The sequence below is a fragment of the Miniopterus schreibersii genome, assembly GCF_964146895.1.
Source record: "Miniopterus schreibersii genome assembly, chromosome: 22".
In the NCBI taxonomy this organism is placed as follows: domain Eukaryota; kingdom Metazoa; phylum Chordata; class Mammalia; order Chiroptera; family Miniopteridae; genus Miniopterus; species Miniopterus schreibersii.
In genome coordinates, this window is record NC_138124.1 from 3877905 (window position 1) to 3896663 (window position 18759).

The following is an 18759-nucleotide window of genomic DNA, read 5'->3' on the forward strand; positions in this document are numbered from 1 at the left end:
TACTGGCCAAGCGAAAGCATTGGCTTCCTTCCCTCATGGTGTCTGTGGCCCTGTCAGCGTCAAGTGCCATCTCTGAGGTTGTGGGTAGCTCATTAGAGGGCCACGGGCAGGCTGAGGTGCCTGCTTTGTCTCCGCCTGATTTACCTTAGCCGGTGACAGGGAAGAGCGCCTTGGAGTTTATTGATGATAATAGTGATCATTTGGGCTTTTATGGTACCTTTCAGCTAGAAGGCTTAATGGATCTTTACAGATATTAATGGGGTAACCAGGCACCTGGGAAGGAGGCCACTGCAGGGCTGTGACTGGGATCCTAATGAGGTGGCTAAGTGACTTGCCCTGTGGCACCAAGAGTTGGAAATGCAGGGCAGCGAGCCATCCTGGACCCCCCTGCACTGAGTGGACTGACCCTGCAGGCTTATGGACACAAATGAGCCTGCAGCCGTGCACATGGTCTTTGTGCCTCGGAGGTTGCAGTCCTTGGCTGGGGATGGAAGAAACTAATGGCTTACATATCCGAATGGAGAAATCGCTCAGGCCGGAGGGGGTGCACAGGGGAGGGCATTTTCGCATAATTGCAGAGATGGCATTCTCTCAGGAGATTTGCTCTGGGGGTTATTTTAAGAGCTGAGAGCTGGTGTGGTCTGGTCAGAGCAAACCCAGCTAAAGTCAGATGCCAGAGCTGTCATTTTAAGTCACGCTGAGATTCGCCAACTCTCTCTTTAAATCAGCAAATGAGGGGACTCTGACAGAGAATGTTCCAGAAGCACCCATGAGTCCCTTGAAGGAAGAAGGGTCATCATTATAATTAGGGTATAATTAGATTACAAAAACTCTCTAATTTTAAAAATTTTAAAGTTATGGTCTTTTCACTCCCTGTATAAATCAGCGCTGGTTCCCAGTTTCCCCACAGCTCTGTGTCCCCAGGGCCAGAGTCAGGGTAGAATTCACTCAGGAGGGTTTTCAGCCAGCTTCATCTTGCAGCAGTTGTGTCAGTTAGTGCTGACATTTCAGGGTTTTTTCGGGCTGTGAGTGATGGCTGCAGATCAGTCACAGATCAGCCCAGATGCTCTGTAGTTACTCCCTTTCTAGCAGGCTTCTCCCTTCATGGAAACCAGTGAGAACAGCCCTGCAGGTCACCTAACAGTGCAGATTCTGGGATCTTCTCTCCCCTCAAAATCTCACTAGGCCGCCTCATTTGATTTCAGCTTTTAATCAGGCAGTTATTCCTAGAGTTGCTTTCTTGCATTGTTCTGGCCCTCAGGGTCTGTCCCTTGTCCCTTTATTCCTGAGTGTGATTTTGGGGGTTTTCCACAACGTCTTGTGCCGTAGAAATAAGCAAGAAACCCTGTGGCACCTATAGCTGTTTTTATGGAAGTGTGAGGCATGGATGTTCTGCAGCATTTCAGGGGGAAATTGGTATTCCTCCCAAATGTTTTAAAGTCTGTTTCTGAAGCAGTGTCCTTTGTGGACTAGGTCTTTTAAAGTTTGCACGAATCTGCCTGTGATAACATCTGTGGCTTATCATGGTCCTGGAAATATTTATAGGGTTATTCTGATCTTTTGAGAGGAGTTTGTGGGAAATGTTTTCCTCACTACACTAGGTTGCATACGAAGCCTTTGAAACTTGACCAATAGGATCATAATTCTCTCTGCCGGGACTCCCCAGCTAGCTTGCACATGCCTTAAGCTTCTTTACTGGGGGAGGTGAAATTGAATGCGTCAACAGTTCTTTTACAAAAATGTTGCTGGAGGCAGAAAATAATTGCACACAGCTTTAAAAATTAACTTTTTCTTTTTTTTTTTTAAGTTTCTGTTGGTTTTTTAGAGAGAGAAAAGGGAGAGGGAGAGAGAAACATCCATGAGAGAAACATCAGTCGGCTGCCTCCTGCACGCCCCCTAGTGGGGATCGAGCCCAAAACCCAGGCTTGTGCCCTGACCAGGAATCGAGTCGATGACCTCTTGGTGCATGGGTTGACACTCAACCAATTGAGCCGTACTGACCAGGTCAATTTTTTCATTCTTTAGCTTATAGTTTTGCTTTCTTTCCAGGTGAATTTTTAATAGATTCAATCGTCATCCACAGGGAAAATATTTTTCTTCTATTTGCATTTAATTTTTAAAGCTGGAGAGAATGTATATAAAGAGATGTGAAATATCTGAGCTAGGAGGTGGGGTCATTTTTTCTAATCTTGTTTCAGCTGGTTCTGGTGAGTCGGACATTACATAGTGCGGTAGCAATAGCAATTTTATGGCAGCGAGTATGCTGGGAAGTGTGGAGAGCAGAACCTCCATGCTGGATGGATTTTCTGTCCAATGCTGCTCTTTGAAAGGTTGTCTCTCCCTCTAGTGGCCATTGCGCTCTACTGCGCCCTGGATGGTAACCGCGTTTACCATTGACCTGTATGGTTGCTTCTCAGATTCTTACACTTGTGAGCTCAAATTCGTGTGTTCACTTTTAAAAAAAAAACTTACTGAACTTTCATTGGTTAGAAATGAAATGCAAGTGAGCATTTAATAGCTACTGGTATACTTCAGTCCATAACACATAAAAATAATTTCATACATCAGGAAAGGTAGGAAAATGGTAATGGATTATCTACTTCATTCTCTCATTCATTCATTCTGTCACCCATTCCCTCACTCATTCGTCATCCACAGGGTGACGAATAATATCTGCTCATTATTCAATTGATTACCGTTACTGGAGCATCTTCCAACACCAGGCATTGTCCGAGGTGATAGGGATACACTAGTGAATGAAGCTGACAGTCTCTGAACTCATTTATGAGCTTTCATTTTTGTGAAGAGAAGTACATGGGCAATGCCTGCTTACATAAAAACTCTAAGAGAGGCTAAAGTGTGCTGGTATTTTCAAATACTTAAATTTTGCCAAATCAAATTTTGCTGACATAAAGTCTGGAAATAAACCTTAAAATGTACTTACATAGGTAACAACTATACAATACAATTATTCTTGAAAAATGTGTTTCATTTGTATTTTCAACTCAAACAGAAAACTGTATACATTTTTGGGATCTGGCCTCTCCCCCTACAAACCTCCACATCAGGATTTTGCAGTATGGGGAGGTGCACAGTGGGACAGGGGAGTCATCCCACTCAGATTTGGGACTGATGGAAGTAGGAGGAGGGGAGGGAGGCTGCATTCACATGTGTGATTATGGGCTCGCTTGTGAGTAAAAATTCCAGTGAGCAAAGTGGAAGGTGAGGAATGGAACTAGAAACCTGACTCCATTTCATGCCCCAACAATTGGAAGAGAAAATATAAATTCCAACTGGGAAATGCTTGAGAACCATCGCTTCATGTCCTCTGTCCTCCAGAGGGCACAGGAGAGGCATCAACGTGAAGGTCAACCAGATGGAATTGGGTCATGGTGATCCGGTGATCAATGCTTCTGGAAGGGTCCCCAGCGTGTTACTAATCTTTCGATTGTCCACTTCCTCGGGAGCCACCTGTTTGCTTTTCCTCTTCTCTTGCTTGGGGAGGGCAGCTGTCCCAGGAAGTTCCAAGGAGGACATGAGCAGTCACGGGCGGACTTGTCAAGATGCTGTACCCAGACCGTCCAATAACGGAGAAGGCAACAAGGTACAATGATGGATATGCCATCAGGAATATTTCTTGTTTTCTCAGTAATCATGCTGTGCTTGTTAAGTGAAGCTGTGGTCTTCCTGCACACCTTGGCTCCAGGTTTCTCCATGGCAGCAGCGGCTGATTTAGGCTCAGCATCTCTGAGCTGTGGTGTTGGGAAGGGCCTTTGTCAGTGGGCTTTGCATTGTCTTCTCTAAGCTAGACAAGCTCACACAAAGCCAAGGAAGTGGGGATCAGTTATAACCTTGCATTTTAAGGAAATATTGAAAAATCTGAATTTCAAAAAACAAATTTGAAAAAGATAAAAAACCACTACACCTGTCCCTTCCCAGGTTTCATCTGTAGCTGAAAGACCATGTATTTCCCTTATTCATTTACTTTGTCCCTCCTACTTGTTTGGTTTGTTATGGGACCCCCAGGACCAGGAACCCTGCCTGAGTCATGTTGAGCTTTCTCACATGTATTGTGTGCTCTGAAGTTGGACTCAGGCACTGATGAATGACAGTCTAGGGACAAATCCCTACCCCAGCCTCCCAGGTTCAACTGGTGTCCTCCATGACCAGACCAACTCCAAAGATCTCCTTGGGTCAGGTGACAGCTGGTGAGTCACTCAGGGCAAACCTCTCTGCCTTACGAGATACACATCCTGGCACAGCTGGCCTACCTCTTGTGACAGTAGCAGATCCGAGTGCTGCCACTATGTGGCCTTCTCTGACCACCCAGCACAGCCCAGGGCACAGGCCAAGTCAAAGATGAATGACGGGCCAGGCACCAACCACTCCAGAAAATAATAGATGTCGGTAAGGATGTGAAGAAATCTGAACTCTTGTGGACTACTGGTAGGAATGTAAAATGGTGCAGCCACTATGGAAAAACAGTTCCTCAAAAAACTAAACAGAATGGGGCCCTGGCCGGGTGGCTCAGTTGGTTGGAGTGTTGTCCCATAAACCAAAAGGTACCCAGTTCAATTCCCAGTCAAGGCATATGCCTGGGTTGTAGGTCTGGTACCCAAAGGCAACCACTCAGTGTTTCTCTCTCTCAAATCAATAAACGTCTTAAAAATTCTAAAAAAAAAAAGAGAATTATTTATTTCTGGAATTTTGTTTAATATTTTCAGACCACAGTTGACTGAAATGAAACCTCGGATAAGGGGGGGACTTACCCAAAAGAATTGAAAACAGGGTCCCAAAGAGAGATGTGCACAGCCATGGGCATAGCAGCACTACTCATGATAACCAGCAAGGAAGCAACCCAGATGCCCTTTGGGATGAATGAATAAAGAATGGGGCATACTTGTCCAAATGGGTATTCTTTAGGCTTCAAAAGGGAGGAAATCCTTACACGTACTACATGGATTTACTTTCAGGACATTATGCTAAATGAAATCAGCAGTCACCAAAAAAACAAACCCCCCCCCCCCCGATATTATAGGATTCTACTTATATGAGGCATCTAGTCAAACCTCATAGAAACGGGAAGCAGAATGGCGGTTGCCAGGGGCTGGGGCAGAGAGGAGTGGGGAGTTATTGTTTAGTGAGTAGAGTTTTGGTTGTGCAAGATGAAAAGCTCTCGAGAATGCTGTGAATGTACTTCACGCCGCTGAACTCGACACTTAGAAGTGGTCCAGATGATAAATTTTATGTTGTATATTTTACAATTAAAACTAAAAAGAGTTTTTAAAGGTAAAAGTGAATACATAGCTTCAGGGAGAAACAAATTAAATAAACTCATGCTCTATAATAGGGCAGTTATACAACGTTTAATATGTATACTATATAAACTCGTAGCTCTACTATGTTCTTGCCGCTTCCCAAAGCATCGTCTCCAAAGCCGCCCACCTCAGAGGCCAAAGCTCCCAGCCAGACTGGGCAGCTCAGCACCCTTCCACCCCCAACCTGGCATCCCTCCTGCCCTCGCTTGAGGAGTCACAGAAAACACCGGCCTCACCTTTTCCCATTGAGTTTTATTCCAGACCAGTTTTACAATGGTGCTGATTTAGAACCTGTCCATTCCTACACTAGTGACAGCTTCATCTTCCTTCTACCCACAGACAAAAGAATAGAAGCTACTGCCCAGCTGTGCGCCTGGCATTAGCTAGACTTTTAAGGAATCCAGAACAGAGGGCTGGAGCCTGGCGAGCAGGGGTCCATGACACAGCCAGCTCCCTATGCACCTACGATGGGGACAGAGATGGTGACCTAACAATCTACAGCCCTGGGTCGCAGTAGTGTGGTATCAGTGTCTGTTCCTTCCTGGCCCTGCTGCTTTGATCAGCCTGACATGAGGAACCACCGTCACCTCTGGCACACAGCAGAGGGACACAGGCGACACGCAGGCCACACAGCCATGGAGAGCAGTGAGAACCCTGAACCTCCATGCGGTGCCCTCACCACGGGCCTGCCCTACCTGCTGCAACAACCAAGCAAGGACAGCTCTGCCCTGGCCAAAGTCCCTCAACTGGGGGCATGTTCAGGTGCTACCCTGTAGAGGCTGAAACCAATCCTTCAGGAAAACCAGCAGCTCACATGGACAAGAGTGTCCCATGTGCCAGGCACTGTGCTGGGATCTGGCGTCTCACCCTCATAACATCCCTGAGGTAAGTCTGATCATTGTCCCCATTTCACAGATGTGGGATCAGGCTCAAGAGTGTAGTCACAGAGGTGCCTAAGGTCTCAAAGCTATTAAGTGACAGGGAAAAGCAGTAGAGGGGCTCAAAGGTCTGTATGACCTTAGTTTTCAGTTACCCCAATACCCCAAATTGCCCCTTAGGAAACAAGGAAAGAGGGATGGGAGGTGAAATCCTGACAGAACCACTTCTAGAAACTTGGAGAAAACCCAGCCACCATGGTGATTATCAGTCAAAGTGCCTGAGGGGGCAGCCACTAAGGGCAGGCACACTCACTGCTGCCGGTGCCCCTGCCCCAGCCAACATGCAGACCCTCCTCCCAGTGGCCTTGCTCTCAATAAAGAAAGGCCAGTCCCTTGGGTGCAGTTCTGCAGAGACCCCAGATGACAAAACTGCTGTCCTGTTTCTCAGGTTTTTGCTTAAGAGAGCCTACTGTTGTATGAGCAAGGGAAATGCCTGATTTGGGTCAAAATAAAAATGCCAGTCGCCACCCAAAGCTTGTCCGCTTCTCCTGCTCCCAGGACAGCGCCAGTGCTCTTGGGGCCAGGTCTGGGCTCTGCTGTCCCATCGGAGCAGGGCACCAGCGCCTCTCACAGCCACAGCCAGAGTTCCAACAGAGAGAAGGGAAGGGTGCCCAGAGCAGCCTTAAAGCTAAGGCATCAGGGCATGTTTACTGTGAACCTGACAGTGGCTCTGGAGGAAGAGGTGGGTGGAGGCACAGGAAGAAATGCAGGAGCTCCCAGACTGATACCCACCCCACTCCTCCCAGGGGGCGGGGAGGCCACAGCCTGGGACAGATCCTACTCCTTTGGGGCCCTAGTAGCTAGTCCACCTGACATTTTCACTGTGTCTCTAAAGTGCCATTAGCAAAACCACAGGAGTAGGGGTGGGGGCGGGGGTGGGGGTAACAACAGCCCTGGAAAGAGGACTACTGTGCTGTGGGCACAGGGAGTCAAGAGGACAGACGATCCCCACTCCTTGGATCTGGGGAAGCTGGCTGCCAGGTGAAATGCCCAGTGCTCTCTGGCCCCGCTCCCCTCACCAGCAACCACCCACAGCCTCTCCTCCCTCACACCCTGCTGTCCTGTGCTTCCCCCTCCCCCCCGCTGGGGCCCTGGCCCAGGTCCTCAGGCCAGTACTGGTCCTGCATGTACTGCTCCATGTCCGTGCTGCTGTCAGGCTCCCTGTCCTCGGGGTGGCTCCAGGGATGGCTGGCCTGCTGCTGCTCCCACTGCACCTCCACCAGCTGGTACAGCTCCATGGCAGTCATGGCATCCTCCACGGATGAGTGCCCTTGCTGGCCCACCTGTAGATGAGAACCCACACGTCACTATCCATAACCTGACACACCAGGCGCTGTGCACAGGCCTGAGATCATGGACTGTCAGAACGGCAGTGTGCAGCTTGGCACAGGGAGAAGGGCATGGGATTTCCAGACAGAAAAACTCAGGAACCTCAGCCATAGCACTAGCCAGCGAGCTCCTCTAGCCTGTTCCCTCAAATATAAAACAAGATAAAAATCGCCACCATCAAAGGCCTGGAAAGCAGAGGGAACACTGGAGGTGAAGCACAGTAGGAGCAGGAGGTACTAGCTGCCCTGACCGAAGGCTCCGTCTCCAGTTGCAAAGGCAGGTGCAGAGCCTAGAGCTGGGTGGGGGGACAGATCTGGAAGAGAGGAGCGTGGAGAACGCGTACTGGTAGAAGGAGGCTGCTGAGGAACACCCAGGGCTGCGAGAATGTGGGAGGCCCAGGACCTGGTTAGGAGGAATGACCAGCTGGAGGTGCAGCCCCCAACCCCACCCCACCCTCATGTACCTGGATCTTCTTGTGCAGCAGCTGCAGGGCCAGGTCCTTCAGAGAGACCCGGGCCCGGGTCTGAAGGGCAGGCTGGCTGAGGAGGTTGGGGACACATGTGGTGTCCCGGGTCTGGCTCCGAGGGTGGACATACTTGAGGGCCTTGAAGTCGTTGTGCAGGGCGTGCCCTACCACCACCTTGCCCTTCAGGAGCTTGAGGATCTGTGGATGGAGAAAGGAGTCAGGAAGGCCCCACTGTGGGCGGGCCCAAGACCGGTGGGCACACAGATCCCTCTGGAGGAGGCAGCATGGAGAGGGGAGACCAGGAGCTCCAGGCAACTACACTGCCCTACTTGAGTCCAGACCCTTCTACTTACTACTTGAGATAAGCAGGGCACAGTGAAGCTCTCTGAACCCGCCACACGGGAATGCTGCCAACTGCATTCCATGGTTATGGAATTATAGTCGGTCATGGACAGGAGAAATCCAGTAACTCAAGCAACGTATCTTTCTCCCTGCACAGGCTCACCTCGCCGCCTGAAGACCTCACCAGCCCTCCCACTCCACTGAGTCTTCCCCCAGCTCCTATCATGGCAGGTCTCAGCTAACATGTCAAGAGGCCACCCTGAGACTCCCTGTCCACATTAGGACCCCTTTCTGTCGTGCAGGGGATTCAACGCACTAAGTACACATTTAGCTCTGGCATGCTCTACACCCCCCATGCCCACTGTAAGCTCCCCATACACACACAGGAACCCTGTTTGACTTGACTGGTGATGCTCAGTGAAAACTCAGCACACAGGTGATCACTGGGCAAAGTCCACAGAGCCAGGCTGGTGCAGAGAAACACTGTACACGGCACCTCACACACAGGTCATCTTCAGGATCCTGTCCCTCTGCCCCTCTGCTGTGCAGGACCCTACTGCCTTGCTCAGCTCTGGCCATGACATGCAGTTCTCCTCCCTGCCTTCCACCCCTCAGGCTCTGGAGAGGTCATGCCATGTCCAGGGCCACAGGCCTGCAAGTCCTCCAGCCCTCTTGGCTCTTCTTATCACCAGCACTCGCCTCCCACAGCCAGCCTCTGCTGGCAACACATGCTATCACTAAACTCAGCTTCCACAGAAGGTGGATAAGGTGCATTTAGACTTTGAGGGTAGGGACATGCTACCACTCTAGTCACACACCCCAGCCATTTGGTGGGAAGAGAGCAACCATGCTCCACACTGGCTCAGAGTCTGAGTAGAAAAACAGTGGTCCTGCTTGCAGGAGCACCACCAACCAGACTAAGGTCAGCACTGAGGGTTCGCCATACGCCTCCCTTCCTGTTGCTTCTGTCTTCAGTAGCCTGCTAAATAGAAGAGCTTCAAATCTTTTGAAAGAAATGCTTGGGCTGTATATTATGTGAAAAAGTATACCAGTATTTTCCAAATTTACCTAACCTCAAGAATAACCCAGAAACATTAATTCTCCTATAATGCTTGTTTTAAAAATGCAGAATGTCCCAACATGACAGATACATTAGAAAATGATTTGAGAATAATGCGTGATTTTGCCCTTAGGAAACACTAAATGAATGCAGGAAGCCACGCTCAGGTGACCCGAGCCATGCAGGAACACACAAATTGCACACCCCGCAAACACCTACCAGGGAGCTCCGTTCACCTGTGTAATGAGCCACCTCACGTGGTGTCCCCACTTCCCATCTGATTTCAGGTAACTTACTGGACCACTTCACTGAAACACAAGCTGCAGCCCTTCTGACAGCTACCTCCACGAGGAAACTTCAGGTCTTTTTCAAGGTAAAGTGCCATCCTTACCAGTGTATGTATGTATGAATTTCTTAACCATTTAGCACATGCAGAACTGTGCTACCATTGTCCAGGTGTGGAGGCCAGGCCTCTTTTTATTTGTGGGGTGTCACTGTGACATTTTTCAAGTATCCCCCCCATAAGCTCTGAGGTTTTTATTGTGTCAGTTTACACAGCACGATGATTTTTAGGCACACACACCAGAGTCTCCTCAGGCCTAGAGACATAAGGAATCAGAAGTTCCATGGGGGGATCTGGGGACAAGGAACTGAGATTAATAAGGCTTGAGGCATTTCTTATGCTTAAGCACGTTTGGGGATTCCTGGCACATAAGTGTGATTCCAACCACTAATTAATTTTTTTCAAAGTCCTGAAAAACTAACCTAAGGAAATAGACCCAAATATTGATGCCTGAAGGTGATAGCACTGTGGGCCTTACAAATTTTGCACACCAACCCAAACAAGTCCCCACCTGCCCTCACCTCTTTCTGGGCCACCTGGAAGGGGATGGCTTTGCGCATGTGCTGCCGAGTGATGCCACTCCAGCGAGTGCGGTAGTCCACAATGGGCATCTCAGGCCGGATGTACTTGTCATAGAGGACGTCACCGTGGTAACTCACCACCGAGCAGCGGGCCAGCTCACTCACCCGCCCTCGGGGTCCCGTGCCCACCATCTCGCAATCGATAGCTACGCACTTTCTGGGCAAGGCGCCAGAGGATTCCCTGGGGGTGGGCTTTCTACTGCATGGGGCACCTCCAGATTCAGCCCTTGGACCTTGCCTCCCATGGCTGGCAGCTTCAGTGCCTGGCAGTGCCTCTGATGTCATGGGTGGTGGGGAGAATGCTGGCTCTGGGGGCATGCTCTGCATCCCCTGCTCCTGCAGTAAGGCCTTCCGGGCCATGAACCGCTGGTGCTGTCGGCTCTTCCGCTTGTGCTTTCTCCGAAGCACATCCTTGGCATTTGGGTTCGCCAGCAAAGGGCACAGGTGCTGGGAAGGCTCAGTGGCTTCTCTGGGTACCATCCCAATCTGCTTACCACTCGGGGCAAGGGAGGCCTGGCAGGTAATCTTCCAACGGGGCAGCACCCTGGAAAGAGAAACCACAGGGCAGAGGGGTTGGGTAAGGATGGGTCAAGCCAGCCCTGTTCCTCCTGGTATTCCCCGCCCCGCTGCCCTAGAACCTGTACTGTCGCAGACTACTGGACTGAGTCGAGGACCTATTTTAATTATTGCCCTTATACAGTCAATGCCACATGCAAACCACTGCTTTAAGTACTTCCCATGGAATCATTCAGTCTTCCCAACGACCTGAAAAAGTATTATCCTCATGCTACAGGTAAGAAAACGGGCATAGAGGTTAAGTACTTGCTCGATAAGAGACAAAAGCTGACTGTGGGGCCTACAGAGCTGGAGGTGACCATGAACTCAGGGAACTCCTGATTTGGTGGAGAGAGGTAGAAACTCGCTCAGGATAGGAGCGATGGACTAAGGACAGTCACCTGGCTCACCTGGTCAGGTACCAGAACAGGCAGAAAACACCAGGTTAGGGAAGGCCTGGCAGTCCTGGGACACTTTGAATGGTTTCAGGAAGGTCTGCCAAGAGCCCAGGAGGGAAGGGCATCCAGACAGAGAAAATGCTGACACACAGTCCAGAAGGCAAAGCACAGAGGATCACGGACTTACAGGAAGAGGTCTAGAGAAGACAAGGAATCTGAGCAGTAGCAGCAGAGATTAAGAGAAATGAGAGGAAGAGGGCAGGTAAAGTACCATTTGGTGATGCCTGGGCCAGGGTGAGGCAGTGACCCATCCTGACTCACCCTCCCTCCTTGCTCATCCCTTCCCTGAGAAGCCTTTTCCCTTTTAAAAGGGCTCTTTGAACCAGGTGGTCACTTCAATTCTCGGTCAGGGCACATGCCCGGGTTTCAGGCTCAGTCCCCAGTAGGGGGTTTGCAAGAGGCAGCTCATCAGTGACTCTCAGTATTTTTCTCTCCTCCTCCCTTCCCCTCTCTGAAATGAATAAAAACATATTTTAAAAATAAAGATAAATGAAAGGGCTCTTAACTATAATCAACTTCCTCATATTGACAAGTCACATACTAGAGCCTACAAACACGAGAGCCTTCCTCAGTTTGCCTCAGCCCAGCGGTGGGGACAGGACAGCAAGGCCTAAGGAGTCCCGGACTGAGGCTGACCCTCTGTGGGGGATGAGAGGGCTGAGGGCCCTGAGGCAGGGACTAGGGTCAGTGGCCTCCCTGACCCTGTCGGGAAGGTTTCAAAGCCAAATAGGTTCCCTCAGAAAGGTCTCAGTGGCCACACTTTCAAGAGGTGAAAGCAGCCCTCTTCTAGGAGCCCTGACCTTGCTGCCATGTCAAAACCAGCAATTATTATCAAGGGCAAACCTCCCCCCTCCTGGGCCCCCAGAGGGGCTCGGTGAGGCTGGGGAGAAGTCTTGCTCAAATAACAACTGCTAGGGCAAGAGCAAACACAAGTCTCTTTCCAGCCCCGAATCTCGGCTTTGGGGCACAGCACCCGCCAGGCCCCAGCAGCAGTCCTCAGAGCAATGTCCCCACGAAGTCAGAATGGTCAGTGGCATCAGGGCCACCAACCTGCTGGCTGACCAGGGAGGCAGTGGGCAGTTCTAGACCCCCCACGGAAGAGCCAGATGCACTTGACCAGGTCGCCATCCCCTCACCATAAAACCAGGGTTTGTTTATGAAACCGAGAGAGTTGCACTAGGTTAGGGACGTCCCCAAAGCAGTTCCTTACCAGAAACAAGACACTGGTGTAAAACGCCCACTCCAGACCCGCCTGCGCACCTTAGCTGTCGTATTGGGGAAGGGAGGGGGCGAGAAACTATTTTTAAGAGCGCGCGACCCCACCCCCAAGCCATGATACCAGTAATCGCCCGAATGTGAAAAAACCTGACTGGATTAGACCCCTGTGCTGCTACAGAGTTCGCGGGACAAGAAGTCCGGGGAGAGTCCCGCGCGATCCCGCCGCCCTTCCCCCCCCCCCCCCCCCCCCGCAGCCGGCGTCCTCCCGGGAGTGACGGGCGGGAGGCCTGACCGCACCCCGGGCGTTGGTCACTCACTGGCCACGGCGGTCCGGCCCCCGCCAGGCCGAGGCCCATCGCCCATCGCCGTCCCCTTAGGCCCGAGACCACCGAGCAGGGCGGGGACGCGGGACCGGCGGCGCCCTGGGCCCGGCCTACACACCCGCGGACCCGGAGAGCCGGTCGGCCAGGTCCGGGCGTCCGCCGCCGCAGACTGGGGGTGGGAACACGCGCGGGGCTGCACGGCAGGGTCACGCCGCACCGGCCAGCCCGACCCCGCTGTCCCCAAAGGGTCCCGAGGATCACCTGGAGCAGGGACGGTTCTCCTCCCGCCCGCACGTGGCGTCCGGGCCGCCGGCAGTTCCCACATGCCCGGGCAAGCCCGGTTCCGGCTGCCCGCTTATTGGTTCGCTGAACGGCAGCGCCCGCCTAAGGTCTCTTCTGATTGGCTTTCCGGGAAAACTTGGCTCTCTGCGGGTTGGCGCGCGACAGCAGAAGGGGCGGGGACTCCTGAAGGGGCGTGGCTTGCACCTCCGGCGGGCCGAGCCCGCGGGAAATTTTAAAGCCTGAGCGGGGTCGGGCCTCTCTGTCCTCTGGCGCCGTGCACCCCGCCCCGGAGTCGGGACTGGGCTCCTGGGAGCTCTGTGCCACCGAAGGCGGAATGGCTTCCAAGCTCACAGCTCTGCTTCCTCGGTTGTCGCAGGCATTCAGTGAAGTAGCAATATACAGGATGGGCACGAAAAGATTTTTTCAAAGTCAGAGTTGCTCTTTTGGCGCTATTTTTTCTTTCAGTTTATCCTTTTGCAATACTTTACTGTTAAGTATTAAGTTCCTCCTAGGGACTGAGCACTGAGATACACAGAATAGGCCCAGTGCCTGACTAGTTGCTCAGACCTGGAGCTGTAACAGCGTGGTGAACAGATACACCCAGTGCAACCCGAATAATAATGAGAACAGTAGTAAACAGTTCACATTCATTGTGAGCACTGTGTGCCAGGCAGTGTATGAGTATGTACTATTGTTACTTCTGGTTTACAGCTAAGGAAATTGACACTTAAAGAAATTAAGGAGAGCCCTGGCCCCTGTGGCTCAGTTGGTTGGACATGTCCCATGTACTGAAAGGTTGCCAGTTCCATTCCCGGTCAGAGCACATGCCCTGGTTGTGGGCTCAATGCCCAGTAGAAGGCGTGCAGGAGGCAGCAGCAGTGTTTCTCCCTCTCCCCCTGTCTCTAAAATAATCAGTTAAAATATTTTAAAAAAAGAAAAAAGAAAGAAATTAAGGAGAAACAGCTAGGGCCCAAGCAAAGACCATTAAGGATACAGCCTGACTCCTAGCTGCATTTTGCAAGCAGAAATGTCATTGCAAAAGACAAGGGACACTTGTGTAAAGGAACCTGCTATTTCTGACCAAAGTTTAGACACAAGGGAAGCAGGACAAAGGATAAGGCCTCTAGAGAAGTAATTCTTTCTACTCAGACTCTGAAGGCTTTGGGGAGCTGGGAAGAGTTTAAGCCAGAGCTGGTTCACCAGTAGATTTGCAATTTTAGAAACTTACTCTGGCTGCAGTAGAGAGAGGAACAGATAAGGCCTGGAGAAAAGGGGGTTGGAGGGATTATGGACGTCCAAGCAAGATAAGATCCTGGTGGGCAGAGTGGTAGAAGCGACAAAGAACTAGGGTCAGAGTCCAGAGCTTCTTAGGCAACATTGATAAGATAGAGGGTGACAGGGAAGGGAGGTTGAGGACACTTTGTGGGAGGTGACTTTGGGGCATGGAGGGTTTTAAGGGAGTCAGTATCCAGATCCCCAACTTCCATGGGACGACTTGAGAACGTTCCTGGAGCCCTTGGGGTTCAGCTTCCCTCTCCCCCTTTTATAACCAACTGTCTCCCACTTTCCAAAGGAAAGTTGCACACACAGTCATTCTATATCTCGCCCTATTGCATTACCCTGGGAAATAAAAAGAAGTTTCAGGGAGAAAAAAACAATAAGACAATTCTAAGCATGGGTTATTACTGAGTATCCTTCTATAAGAACCCTTCTACATGACAGGTGGTTTCTGATTTTTAGCTTTCACTACGATCCAAGAAGGACTTAATCATGTTGTCAGCTAATAGGTCATTAAAAGTACTTTTTTGAGGATATGACCTGGCTGGATAGCTCAGTTGGTTAGAGCTTCATCCTGATGCACCAAGATTGTGGGTTCAATCCCCAGTCAGGACACATACAAGAATCAACCAATGAATGTATAAATAAGTGGAGCAACAAATCAATGTTTTTCTCTCCCTCTTTCCTTCCCTCTAGAAAAAAAATATATGTATATCCCATGGCCAGCCCTTCTTTCTGAAACTTGGGGTCTGCTTCCATGTTTATTCATGCTGTTGGTGGAATTCCTTACAGTTGTAGGACTGTCGGTTTGGGGTCCATCTCAGTCCTACTTTGTCATGCGGCTTTCTTCTTATGCCTCAAATCCTTTTCATGCACTTTCAAAATGGATATAATGTTGGTATCAGATTGCTGTGGTATTCAGACTTCATTGCATTCATTTAAGGACGCTTTTTAAAACAATGTCAATATTTACATTATATCCTTTGTAGGTACTTAGACTTAGACAAAAATATTATCAAGCAAAAAAGTTAAAGCTCCCCAGGTAGACAATAGTGATGGCCCAATATTGGCATCATGACTATGGATGGCAGTATCCCCAGTCCCACCTTTAGGAACTTTCACCCTTTTGTTCCTGGGGTGAAAATACCTTCTGCTTCCACAAAGACTGGGGCTCCTATATAATGAACCTCTTTGAGCTGGGACTTGGTGGGAGAAAGCCCATACATACCCAAGCCTTGCCCCTATGAACCCCACCCTTTCTTCCTCCACCTTATCAACCCAGAAGCATTCGAGATGTAGGACTCAATCTGTTTTGTGCTTACAAACCCTTATTGCCACAGGCAGAGTGCCGTTCTGCCTGCCTCATGTATCTGTTTTGAGGACTGTTGGGGATGCTACTGAACCAGGTGCAGACGTGAAAGGGAGGGTGTCGATCTGGTCATTTTTTAGAGCAGTGGTTCTCTGCATGTAGTCCTAGATCAGCAGCTAAGGCATCACCTGGGAATTGGTTGGACCTACTGACTCAGAAATTCAAGGGATGAGACCCAGAAATCTGACCTGGCTGATTGACAGCTTCCTGACGCATGCTCAAGTTTGAGATACCTTGTTGAGAGTATGAAGCTGACAAAACTCTGGGAGCCAAATGCAAATCATTCATTTTATTCAGTCAGATTCCCTCTCTATCTGCACTCTTGAACCAACACTAACTTTGGTCCTACCTGAATACAGCCTGTCCCCAAGATACTTATGGTACCTTTATACTTTGCTCAACTGCTGAGAATTTCCAGGGCCCTTAGACCCAGGTTAAATCTCACGTGACTGATATTTTAATGGAAAAATTGGAGGGATTTGACCCAGGGGAACTTCATTTTCTATTCATATTTGTTTCGTTCTAGACTAGTTTCTTGACACATAAAATGAATCCTTAAATCTGTGGCTCAGTCTCTACTGAACATTGGAATCGCCTGAGGAGCTTAAAAGAATACTGACTCTTGAGTCACACCCCAAGATTCTGATTTAACTGGTCTGAGGTGGGGCCTGAGCCTAGAGATTGTTGAAGCTCGTTAGGCGATCCAGTTTGCTGGCAAGGTCAGGAAACGTGGCTAAAGCGCAGTTACCTAGAGAGTCCACTAGAGAGAGCTGCTTCCCTGCTCATCCAGTAATGTGGAACCATTGCTGCTGGCTGTATAGACCGGACCCACGCAGTTGAGGTAAAGGGGTTCCCAGATGCCCTGACCTCTGGCTTACCAACTCTCTTCTGTTCTGAGAATGTCTGTTTTGCTGAGTGACCTAGAGATAAGCGACACCACCTCCCTAAGCCTTGATTTCTGCATTTTAAAAATTGTTAGGAGACGGAGGCTTCCCTACATTCATTCTTTCAATATACATTGAATCTTGTGAAATGGACAAGATGCTGATCTGGGTAGGGAAAGGATGAACTTTCAAGTGGGAGAAAACTCCGCCATGACAGGGGAGACTAGTAGAGGGATGGTGGTTTTCATTCATTCCTACGTCATGGCGCCTTGGGTCATGGGGAGAAAATTCATGAAAGAGGAGGCAGAGGACTATGGAATATTTAAGTATACCATTACATATTATGACTCTTCTCTTAATTACCATAACAACTAACATGATAGATGTGACGAGTTCCATTTTACAAGTGAGGAATCTGAGGCTCAAAGATGTTAAGTGAATGGCTTAAAATCACACAGCCTGTAAGTGGTAGAGCCAGGACTGGAACTGGGGTGTGTCTGACTTCAAAGCCAGGACTCCCTCTCCCCCAAATTGGCCCCCCAGGAAGTGCCCAGCTCCCTGTTTTATACCCTGGTACATACCAACAGGGGTTCTCTTATCCATGTCTCAAATCAGGGGTGCACCCCAATTTCCTTCCCAGATGTTTCACTGAGGCAGGATCTCTGCCCGTTTTGTATCCACAGCAGCCCTAGATGCTGAGGGCTGCCTGGGAGAGACATCCCTTCTCTCCTGTTCCCCTCTGCTCGTCCAGGCCCCTCTTCTTCAGTGAAGAGCAGACACCCACTGAGTCACACCAATTTGCAGCCTTCTCAAGTGTGAATGACATTTCTAATAGGACCAGCTGCTTACTGGCTTCAGGCAGGGTTGGGAGTAAAGAGGAAGTTTAAGAGGCAGGAAATAGGATAGGACAGCCTGTTTGGAGGAGATGGAGGAGCCACTGAGGTAGTGACAGCAGCTGCCTCTGGTAGAAGTGAAGGGCTGATTTGATTCAGAGAGGTTAAGTGCCTGGCCACAGGTCACACAGCAAGTGGGAGAGGTGGCCAAGCTCAGCTCATGGCTGCATTTTTAGCGTTCCCGAAAAGGATATGACTCTCAACCCAATTTTGGTTTATAAATGCATTTGTGTTCATTTTTTTTCTTTTGCACCTTTTAACATTTTTATTTTATGGATTGATCAATGGATGCTTTAGTGTTCTAAAGGAAAGACTTTCCCAGACGTCTTTGCCTCTGGATGCTGCTGACCAACTCTTCCCTTCTCTGGCCTGAGGGCCCCGGGGGAGCCTCGTGCCTGCGGGTGGAGGAGAAACTATGCTTGGGAAGGAATGAAGGGGACATTTGAGTTTGTTGCTTGAAAAGTTTATTCCCATCGAGGGCCTCGTCATTGGGACTTGACCACCTTAGGGCAAGGTGACCCCGAGCGGGAGGCCTGCGGAGAGGCCGGGATGGTGTTTGCCATCACCGATGCTGCTACAGTGGGAGCGGCCCTGAGCACAGTTAGGGGACTAGGCTTCCCCACCTCAGTTTTTCCCCTGGTGACAACGCAGGCTCGAGGCAGATTCTGGAGCCAAAAGATGTTCTGTACACGCAACTCCACTCTCAGCCCTGGCAGAGGCACCAGGCGAGCTCCAGGTCAGGTGTGTGCTCCACGTTGCCCCCAAGGCACCAGGCGTCCTGGCCTGTCCATCGTGAGCACATGGCCCTTCGTGCCGACACCAACCGTGGCTCTCTCCTGCCAAACACAAACCAGACCTTGAGCCCCTGGGTATGGGACCACAGGATACCTCATACTGGGGGGCCCAAACCAAAATGGTTGTTGGGCATATCAGCGAGTAACTGAGGGTAAACCTCTCCCTATCCTTGAGATTGTTGGTGCTGTGGTAGCCACCCAGCCTCCCAGGGACAGAGACCGTGCCTCGCCCCTCACTCCACCCCATCCTCAGCTCTCCACTCACACCACTGTCTGTCCTTGTTTCTGGAAGACTCCACCTGGGGTGTGCGGCCCAGGGGTCTCCAGG

At 50.2% G+C, this 18759-nt stretch overlaps 2 protein-coding genes across 4 annotated transcripts in view; one reads left to right on the forward strand and one right to left on the reverse strand.

Annotated features, from left to right (window-relative positions):
- The window catches only part of LOC308550572 (protein FAM169B-like), a 69642-nt gene that overhangs the window by 36947 nt on the left and 13936 nt on the right, over positions 1-18759 (forward strand). For 2 of the 3 annotated variants that reach the window (XM_081124526.1, XM_081124527.1), the window contains exons 8-10: positions 3510-3604; positions 5658-6203; positions 9741-9826. In XM_081124526.1, coding sequence (XP_080980652.1) covers positions 3510-3604; positions 5658-5669 — 107 coding nt within the window. In that variant the 3' untranslated portion in view covers positions 5670-6203; positions 9741-9826. The remainder of the gene's footprint in view (positions 1-3509; positions 3605-5657; positions 6204-9740; positions 9827-18759) is intronic. The other variant, XM_081124528.1, reaches the window with a different exon arrangement.
- AEN (apoptosis enhancing nuclease) lies at positions 5350-13272 on the reverse strand. Its single transcript, XM_081124525.1, has 4 exons — positions 13193-13272; positions 10318-10921; positions 8049-8249; positions 5350-7539 (listed from the first exon to the last, which is right to left on the reverse strand). The coding sequence occupies exons 2-4, from the start codon at positions 10855-10857 to the stop codon at positions 7303-7305; spliced, it is 978 nt and encodes a 325-aa protein (XP_080980651.1). The 5' UTR covers positions 10858-10921; positions 13193-13272; the 3' UTR covers positions 5350-7302.